The 10,190-nt window shown below is 49.7% G+C and overlaps 1 protein-coding gene across 1 annotated transcript; it reads right to left on the bottom strand.

The window, feature by feature from the left end:
* Positions 1-231: 231 nt before the first annotated feature.
* LOC135248640 (uncharacterized) lies at positions 232-9,674 on the bottom strand. Its single transcript, XM_064323459.1, has 4 exons — positions 9,660-9,674; positions 8,059-8,130; positions 4,337-4,453; positions 232-738 (listed from the first exon to the last, which is right to left on the bottom strand). Exons 1-4 carry the CDS (start codon positions 9,672-9,674, stop codon positions 232-234), a joined length of 711 nt encoding a protein of 236 aa, XP_064179529.1.
* Between the last annotated feature and the right edge of the window lie 516 nt (positions 9,675-10,190).

The raw sequence follows: 10,190 nt of genomic DNA, 5'->3' as shown, positions 1-10,190 counted from the left end.
CGCCGTGGAGACGGCCTGTCACGCTGGTCGCCGTGGAGACTGCGCGGGGCGTTTGTTGCCGTGGCGGCGCCGGCTGGCTCGCGGCCCGGCCGCGGTCCGTTTAGCGCTAAAGCAGCCGCGCGGCCCGGCGGGCGGTGATTTAGAGCGGGAGCGGGCCGGCCGGGATGCTAAAGACATTAGCGTAGCGTCCTCTCCTCCGCAGACGGACGCTCTTACGCAGTTCTGGGAAACTCAGGCCAAACGGGGGCTGACTTGGCGGTGGCGGGGGTAAAGGGGGGCTGACTTGGCGGTGGCGGGGTAACGGGGACTGACTTGGCGGTCGCGGGGTAACGGGGGTGACTTGGCGTCGCGGGGTAACGGGGGGCTGACTTGGCGGTCGCCGGGGGTAACGGGGGGCTGACTTGGCGGTCGCGGGGGTAACGGGGGGCTGACTTGGCGGTCGCCGGGGTAACGGGGGGCTGACTTGGCGGTCGCGGGGTACGGGGTTGGTTGGCGGTCGCGGGGTAACGGGGGGCTGACTTGGCGGTGCCGGGGGTAACGGGGGGCTGACTTGGCGGTCGCCGGGGTAACGGGGGCTGACTTGGCGTTGGGTACGGGGCTGATTGGCGTCGCGGTAACGGGGTTGACTGCGGTCGTGGGGGTAAGGAGTGACTGGCGGTCGCGGGTACGTGGGTATTGAGCGGGGTAACGGGTGACTTGGGGGTACGGGCTGCTGCCGGTGCGGGTAACGGGAGTTGACTGTGGGGACGGGGGCTGACTTGGTGGGTAACGGGGTGAGTGGGTAGGGGGCTGACTTGTGGGACGGGGCACTCGGCGGAAGAGTGTAGCGGAAGCGTGCGGTTCGATGTAGGCTGCGCCGGTCTGTGACTGCCCGCCCCGCGATTATGAACCGTAATCAGCCAATCAGAGATGAGAAACAGGACACTGCCGTTTTATAAATCTCTCCCTTAGAGGAATATTACTTATGTGTGTGTGTGTGTGTGTGTAGCAGTGTGTGAGTGTGTGTGTGTGTGTAGCAGTATGTATGTGTGTGTGTGTGTGGATGTAGGAGTGTGTGTGTAGCAGTATCTGTTTGTGTGTGTGTGTGTGTGTGTGTGTGTGTGTGTGTGTATGTGTGTGGATGTAGGAGTGTGTGTGTAGCAGTGTGTATGGGTGTGTGTGTGTGTGCATGTGTGTAGGAGTGTGTGTGTGCATGTGTGTGTGTAGCAGTGTGTAAGTGTGTGTGTGTGTGTAGGAGTCTGTGTGTGTGTGTAGGAGTCTGTGTGTGTATGTGTGTGTAGTTGTTTGTGTGTGTAGGAGTCTCTGTGTGTGTATATGTGTGTGTGTGTGTTTATGTGTGTATGTAGGAGTGTGCGTGTGTGTGTGTATGTGTTTGTGTGTGTGTGTGTCGGTGTGGCAGTGGTAGAACTGGCTTGTAACAAAGGTCGAGGTTCGAATCCCGGTAGGACACTGCGTTGTACTTGAGCAAGTACTAACCTGCATGCTTCAGTTTATCCAGCTGTATAAATGGATAATGTAAGTGCTAAGTAAAAGTTGTGTAGTCGCTCTGGATAAGAGGTCTGCTAATGCTATAAGTAATGTAAGTAATGTGTGTGTGTGTGTGTGTAGGAGTCTCTGTGTGTGTGTATGTGTGTAGTTGTCTGTGTGTGTGTTTGTGTGTGTAGGAGTCTCTGTGTGTGTATATGTGTGTGTGTGTTTATGTGTGTATGTAGGAGTGTGTGTGTGTGTGTAGAAGGGTAAGTGGAAGGTGACACACAGACATTATGAGGACCTCTGGAACCTGTGATCAAGTTGGACAGCTTCCTGGCAGCTTCAGCGTTTTAAAGCAGTTGTGTCTGCTTCTATTCAAGGATTCTCCACTTTTAACAGAAGGAATAATCACCCTCACTGGGCACATTAAACACATCATTTATACCTCGTTCTCGTCCTCTGAGCAGATTTAAAACTATTCACCAACAGCTCATTTTAAAACAGAACTCATTAGCATGCATTATTTAGGATACACTGCCTTTACAGTACGTTAAAAAATGATTTTAGTTCCTCCGTTTTTGCCCAAATGGGTATCTGGTTGCCAGTCTCTGAAATTCCTGGCATGCCTCAAGTGTCAAAGGAACTAAATAAATAATTTCAGTAAACACAGCTTCCTCTAACACCCTGTGTTTGCAGGAACCTCTCAACTTTCATGTAAAAATGTGTTAATATTTTATTTGGATCCATAAGCAAAATTCATGAATGAAAAGGTGGTGGAATGATGGACAGAGAAAGGATTTGTGCAGAACACGCAGCTCTGTACTGTATTTATAATTTTTACATTTTCATCACATACTCACATTACCAAAGTACCATTACGACGTTTAATTTGTTATTTTCTGCAAAAGTCCAAGGACAACTGGTGCTTTTATACTGAAATGTAAAATATATTGAACATTTTGCAATTACTTTTAATGTGACATTTTGAAAATCACATCTCAATGACTTGAGAAAACGTATGCAAAAGTTTGTATGTTCCCGGAATGTGAAAATCGTAAAATTCCACATTCCAAAATGTAGCCCACTTAGCGCATACAGTGCACATATGTTCCCACCTCAGTAGTGCTTGCTTAGCATTCATAAACATGTGGTAAATTGTTCCTGAATAAGCACATTCCAAAATGCACTTATTATGTACTGTACAGTGTTGTACGTTCACATCTTGACAGTGGTTGAACATTGAGTAAATCACATTTAGTAAATGACGTGTCGTAAAGTGTTCCTGAATGTTTTTTTTTACAGTTCTAAACAAATAAATAAATAATGTACCGGTAAGTTAACCAAATAACTAACAACTATGGAAGTAATTTGTATAATATTTATGTGGATGCTCCCTTTGTCACATGGTCTATCTCTCTCTCCCCCCCTCTCTCAGTGTGTGCCTCTTCCTCCTTCCTTTCCCTCTTTCTCTGTCCTCTCCCCCTCTCCACTTTCTCTCTCCCCTCTCTTTCTCTGTCTCTTTCTCTCCCCCTCCTCCTTTCTGTCTCATTGACTCCCGTAGCTGGCAGAGATGAACATCCCATAAAAGGAACCTTTTGATTTGGGGAAGGAGTCATTCCCTGACCCGTGCCTCCTTGCGGAGTTAATCGTGCCAGGGACTGGATTTCGAGAAAGCTCTGCCAAGACGCAGACAGGATTCGCAGAAAAGGGCTCTTTCGCAGCAAATGGCCCGTGACTCCGCTATTCAATGTATCCATTTTATTAGCGTAGGAAGCTTTGCTCTTCAAGATGCCTGAGACTCGACCAGTTCAAGCGAACCTTTAAATTCTCTGAAGAGCTTGGAAATGAACTCACGGGCCCTGTGCTTAAACCCGGTCTGTAAAAGAATTTTGCTGGGCCCAAAGAGTGCTTTTTTTTTCAACTATGACTATACATTGCGTATCTGTGCCAGGATTTTCTGTGTTGTTGTTAAAATTTCCTGAAGCCACTATAAAGATAATTACGTAAGTTATACATGATATAAAACCAATAAAGCCAGCTGCTCTGACACAGAGCACCAATCGCACTCTGTGTTGCGGTAGCCTACATGAAGAACCCAAATAAAATTTTGAACAACAGCGATAAGGAAGCAACTGTAAATTCGTGCAACACTGCACATTGCCTCTACATCATACGTTGTCAGAAAACAATTGTGCAAAAAATGTACCTATAGGGTTCCAAAGGCTTGTCATTCAAAGGTACACCTATTATAGCTTTCAGATCTATATGACCCAGAGAGAGAACATTAACAAGAGCTGTGCCTTCAAGAACAAAAATTGACCCCTACCATACCCTTTTTCTGAGAGTGTAAAAACACGTCTTTATTATTACAATAAGGGATCTAACTCTGTCAAAGAAATGTGTAATTATTATTATCTAGGGATCTAAATTATTACATTGCAATTAATATAATTACATGGCACCATTGAGGGAAAAACAAAAAGATTATGGAAATGATAGGACGAATGGAAGCAAGCATGAGGTCCAGGTGGAAACTGGCATATTCTCTGTCCAAATGCGATTCTCTGTGATCAGTTTGGCTTGCGGTTGTCAGCGGGAGTGATTAAGCACCGTCCTGCCAGAGCAGGTGATGTATGGAACCGTTGGGGGCCATTTTAAATTCCGCCGCCCTCGATTGCTTCCACAAGCCGGCGGACGAGAACGCGAAACGCGGAGATGAATCATGGGGAATCCAGAACTCCATTTGCAGGTAAATTATTATGGGCTGCGAATGCCATGGCGCATGCATCACAGGGCGATGTCCCCCTCGGGCCCCGCCATTCCGAAGCGGAAAAAACGATGCGCGTTTTATATTTATGGAAATTACCCGGGCGATGGTCTCCCCGGCGACGGGGGTGAGCAGGCGCGGGCCCTGATGGGTCCAGCAGACTGAGACCTCCGATGGGTCTGGGATTCTCCTCAAAGTGTCCCCGCAAGGGGGGTTCTGAGACAGAGAGAGAGAGAGAGAAAATAATAAAACAGGGGAGCACAGAAAGGTCCTGTTAGGGTCAGATGGAGGTGGGGGTGTAAATGGGTCCTCTCTGGTTTGGGTGGAGCGTGTAGACAGGACTAGCTGGGTGGAGGGTAAATGGGTCCTCTCTGGTTTGGGGCAGAGTGTGTAGACAGGACTGGCTGGGTGGGGGGTAAATGGGTTCTCTCTGGTTTTGGGCAGAGTGTATAGACAGGACTGGTTTAGGAGAAGTGTAAATGAGTCCCTTTTGGCTTTTGTGCGTTGTTGGAAAGAAGGTATGTGAACAGCTTCATCAGCTAAACTACGCTTACCCCCCTCCAGCCCTGATCAGCTAAACAACACTTACCCCCCAACACTGACCAGCTAAACTACACTCACCAATCCCCCCAACACTGACCAGCTAAACTACACTCACCAATCCCACCAACACTGACCAGCTAAACTACACTCACCAATCCCTCCAACACTGACCAGCTAAACTACACTTACCCCCCCTCCAACTCTGATCAGCTAAACAACACTTACCCCCCAACACTGACCAGCTAAACTACACTTACCCCCCTCCAACTCTGATCAGCTAAACAACACTTACCCCCCAACACTGACCAGCTAAACTACACTTACCCCCCAACACTGACCAGCTAAACTACACTTACCCCCCCTCCAACCCTGATCAGCTAAACAACACTTACCCCCCAACACTGACCAGCTAAACTACACTTACCCCCCCTCCAACTCTGATCAGCTAAACAACACTTACCCCCCAACACTGACCAGCTAAACTACACTTACCCCCCCTCCAACTCTGACCAGCTAAACTACACTTACCCCCCAACACTGACCAGCTAAACTACACTTACCCCCCCTCCAACTCTGATCAGCTAAACAACACTTACCCCCCAACACTGACCAGCTAAACTACACTCACCAATCCCCCCAACACTGACCAGCTAAACTACACTCACCAATCCCTCCAACACTGACCAGCTAAACTACACTTACCCCCCTCCAGCCCTGATCAGCTAAACTACACTTACCCCCCAACACTGACCAGCTAAACTACACTCACCCCCCAACACTGACCAGCTAAACTACACTTACCCCCCAACACTGACCAGCTAAACTACACTTACCCCCCTCCAACCCTGATCAGCTAAACAACACTTACCCTCCAACACTGACCAGCTAAACTACACTTACCCCCCCTCCAACTCTGATCAGCTAAACAACACTTACCCCCCAACACTGACCAGCTAAACTACACTTACCCCCCCTCCAACTCTGACCAGCTAAACTACACTTACCCCCCAACACTGACCAGCTAAACTACACTTACCCCCCCTCCAACCCTGATCAGCTAAACAACACTTACCCCCCAACACTGACCAGCTAAACTACACTTACCCCCCTCCAACTCTGATCAGCTAAACAACACTTACCCCCCAACACTGACCAGCTAAACTACACTTACCCCCCCTCCAACTCTGATCAGCTAAACTACACTTACCCCCCAACACTGACCAGCTAAACTACACTTACCCCCCAACACTGACCAGCTAAACTACACTTACCCCCCCTCCAGCCCTGATCAGCTAAACAACACTTACCCCCCAACACTGACCAGCTAAACTACACTTACCCCCCCTCCAACTCTGATCAGCTAAACAACACTTACCCCCCAACACTGACCAGCTAAACTACACTTACCCCCCTCCCCCCCCCGCCCCCCAGTATGTTTGGGTTGTGTGTTTAAGACCAGAATGTTTGGGTTGTGTGTTTAACACCAGTACGTTTGGGTTGCGTGTTTAAAAGCAGTATGTTTGCATTGTGTGTTTAAGGCAGTGTGTTTGAGTTGTGTGTTTAAGACCAGAATGTTTGGGTTGTGTGTTTAAGACCAGAATGTTTGGGTTGTGTGTTTAAGACCAGAATGTTTGGGTTGTGTGTTTAAGACCAGAATGTTTGGGTTGTGTGTTTAAGTCAGGGAAAAGACTAGCACAACTGTGGAAATGAAGTGCAGCCTGGCTGGCTCCTTCCCAAACGCAGTGAGGGCCCAGTAGAGAGGCGTTTATCTCTGTGTGAACATCGCAGGCTGTCGGATATCTTCTTCGCCTGCATTTCTTTTGGCATACAGGTTTAATCTCATCGGATGACTTGCCAAAACCAAAACAAACTGTCTGAACAGATAACAGTGACAGGCATGTGTAAGATATTTAGCTATAGCATGTTGTATCAGATAAGAGCTAATCATTTTTTTTAAAGGCAAGTTCACAGTTATAAAAATGACCTGGGAAATTTGTGTGCACATGCACAAGGCTGACACATACTCATTATTCAAATACTTTTCATTTTTGTTGGGTTTTCTTGTTCTAAATTTGTAGACTACATAAGACTACATAAACCTTGTAGGACTAAGTGCTTTGCAAAATGAGTTGTACCAGCAGGCAGGGTTGTAACAGAGTTGTAACAGCAGGCAGGGTTGTAACAGAGTTGTAACAGCAGGCAGGGTTGTAACAGAGTTGTAACAGCAGGCAGGGTTGTAACAGAGTTATAACAGCAGGCAGGGTTGTAACAGAGTTGTAACAGCAGGCAGGGTTGTAACAGGTATAACACAGGCGGGTTGTAACCAACTGTAACAGCAGGCAGGGTTGTAACAGATTTAGCAGCATGGTCAGTGGTAACAGAGTTTAACAGGCAGTCAGGTATATAACAAATTTGTTGAACACGTGCATAAGGTTTGTAACAGACGTATTAACAGCTATCAGGGGTTGTAACATGAGTATAAGACACACGAGGCAGGTTTGTAACAGAGTTGTAACAGCAGGCAGGGTTGTAACAGAGTTATAACAGCAGGCAGGGTTGTAACAGAGTTATAACAGCAGGCAGGGTTGTAACAGAGCTGTATCAGCAGGCAGGGTTGTAACAGAGCTGTATCAGCGGGCAGAGTTGTAACAGAGTTGTAACAGCAGGCAGGGTTGTAACAGAGTTGTAACAGTGGGCAGAGTTGTAACAGAGTTGTAACAGCGGGCAGAGTTGTAACAGAGTTGTAACAGCAGGCAGGGTTATGAACACTGTCACACATTTGGCGCGAGACAAGACTTTGGAATTTCGGAAGAAACATTCCGAAAAACCTCCCCTTCGAAGGGTTAATGGCGCTGGTGGAAAAGCTGAGCGTAGATGATCAGGGAGAATTCAGCCTGCGTGCCTCCATGACTCATCAATATCGGGCGCGCTTTCCCCCAAAAGAGTGCTAAAGCTGTATCTGTAGTCATGGCGATGGGCAGTTCCCCTAGCGACGGCTTGCTCACCGCTCAACCCCCTCTCCCCACACACATCCTTATGATGCAACCGAAAGTCCGTTTTCTGAAACACTCTGAATGGAGCACAGCTGTGGCCTGAGAAGGTCAGATGAAACCCGGCACTAACCAGCATGCCTACACCGCATGGATCAAGGGGGTTTTTTTTCTTCTTTCTGACTGGTGAAGACAGGTCCATGGTGTGCGGAAACTGCACCGGTGTCTGAAGGGTAAGAGAGGCTGAGGAAATGCTGTGTTCTGCCCCCCGATGTTGGGAGAGGTCACCCGGGGTGTGGTGCGGTTTGGCGAGAACAGGTGGAGGGGAGGAGCCTCTGTGGCAAAGTAGGCGTGGCCGGGCTGGGGAAGGGGGGGGGTAAGAGTACAGATCATTGTTGGAGGGGGGGGGGGTATGGTGTCTCAGGGGGTGGGTGTGTCCAAGCTATGGAAGTTTTCTATGACTCAACCAGCGGCACATGAAATAAATGCTAGCAGCTAATTGGCTGTTTGTATTTTGGTTGCTTTTACGTCCGTGAGTGCGCTTGTGTGTGTTGCCAAGTCCGGCAGAATTATATGAGGGAACCACCCAGTCCAAATTTAAATGCACTTGTAAGATCTTAATCTACGGTACACCACTTACGAATGAGAAATGGCAGTCTTGTGCGATTAGTGTTGCGATTTCTCTTTCCCGTTTTTTTTTTTGTTGTGCTGAAAGGTTCCTCCCCAGACTGGGACCCGTGACCGCGCCAGGTCTGAAATCATCCGTCGCCGGATTCAGCCGACTCCAAGTTTTTATGGGATTCAGCCGTTCGGGGGGGGGGAAACGATCTCAGGATGGTCTCCAGCGTGGAGAGAGAGGGGCCATTTCTAAAACAAACAAACAGAACTGAAGGAGGAGCAGGCCTGGAAGCCATGCTCTCAGATCCTGAAGGTCACTCTCTCCTCTTACCGTCCGAGGAGCAGCACTTACTCCAGCTGTGATTGGCCGCACCGCGGATGTGGCAGCATAGTCATTGGTCAGATTCTCGGAGATGCGGCTTGAGGAAGTGTGACGTATCTCACACACACACACACACACACACACACACCTCCTCTCGCTTTTTAACAGCTTTCCCTGGTCTTAAATTTAATGTTTGAATCATAGATTCGGCTATGATGATTGGGCTAGAGCCGATGTTGAACAAACGTGAACAGACATGATTGGCTAGAGTCTGTGATAGTGGGTGGGGGTTTTACGGCTCTGAGCTGCCCTGTCTTTTGGAGGAGAGGCAAAAGGCCGGTGCTGGAGGATGGACCAAAGACCAAACGGTCACAAAATAGCCAGCCACACCCGTCCACAGCCTGCCTACCTGGCTCCATACAGCCAGCCACACCCGTCCACAGCCTGCCTACCTGACTCCATACAGCCAGCCACAACCATCCACAGCCTGCCTACCTGACTCCATACAGCCAGCCACATCCGTCCACAGCCTGCCTACCTGACTCCATACAGCCAGCCACACCCGTCCACAGCCTGCCTACCTGACTCCATACAGCCAGCCACACCCGTCCACAGCCTGCCTACCTGACTCCATACAGCCAGCCACACCCGTCCACAGCCTGCCTACCTGGCTCCATACAGCCAGCCACCCCCGTCCACAGCCTGCCTACCTGACTCCAACAGCCAGCCACACCGTCCACAGCCTGCCTACCTGACTCCATACAGCCATCCATTTACCTTACAGCATGGCAGACCTCCTACCAGGCTCCAAACACCAAAGTGAACTAACCCCGGCACAGCTGCCTACCTGAACCCATACAGCAGCACACCGGTCCACAGTGCCACCTGACTCACGCTAGTCCACACCTGTCACACCTGCTAACCTGATTACCATACTGCCAGACCACACCTTGTCCACAGCCATGCCTACCGGCATAATACAGCCAGTGCCCACCGACCACAGCTGCCTACTTAGACCCTAACTACAGCAGACACCTGTGGCAAGCTGCACCTGGCTCATAAGCCAGCCACACCGGTCTCACAGCCTGCTACCTGACTCCACAGCCAGCTTGCCCCCGTCCAACAGCTGCATACCTGACTCCTTCACCAGCCACACCCGTCCACAGCCTGCCTACCTGACTCCATACAGCCAGCTGCACCCGTCCACAGCCTGCCTACCTGACTCCATACAGCCAGCCACACCCGTCCACAGCCTGCCTACCTGGCTGCTCACTCGTCTGAGCTGCCGTCCGCTAACATGGGCTCTCAGAGCTGGTAAATGTCAGAGGACGACTGGGGCTGTGATCCTCCCTTCCTCCGGCTGGATAGACGAGCGCTGGCCTCCAGTGCGGACGCCTGCCCCTGACAGTCATTGCCCCCGACAGCTCGGGCTATTAATAACAAATTTGTCCTGACCCAGCCACAGCTGGCAATCAGCCCG

The sequence above is a fragment of the Anguilla rostrata genome, chromosome 2, assembly GCF_018555375.3.
Source record: "Anguilla rostrata isolate EN2019 chromosome 2, ASM1855537v3, whole genome shotgun sequence".
Lineage (NCBI taxonomy): Eukaryota > Metazoa > Chordata > Actinopteri > Anguilliformes > Anguillidae > Anguilla > Anguilla rostrata.
Note: the sequence above shows the minus strand (reverse complement) of the source record. Positions and strands in the feature narration are given on the sequence as shown.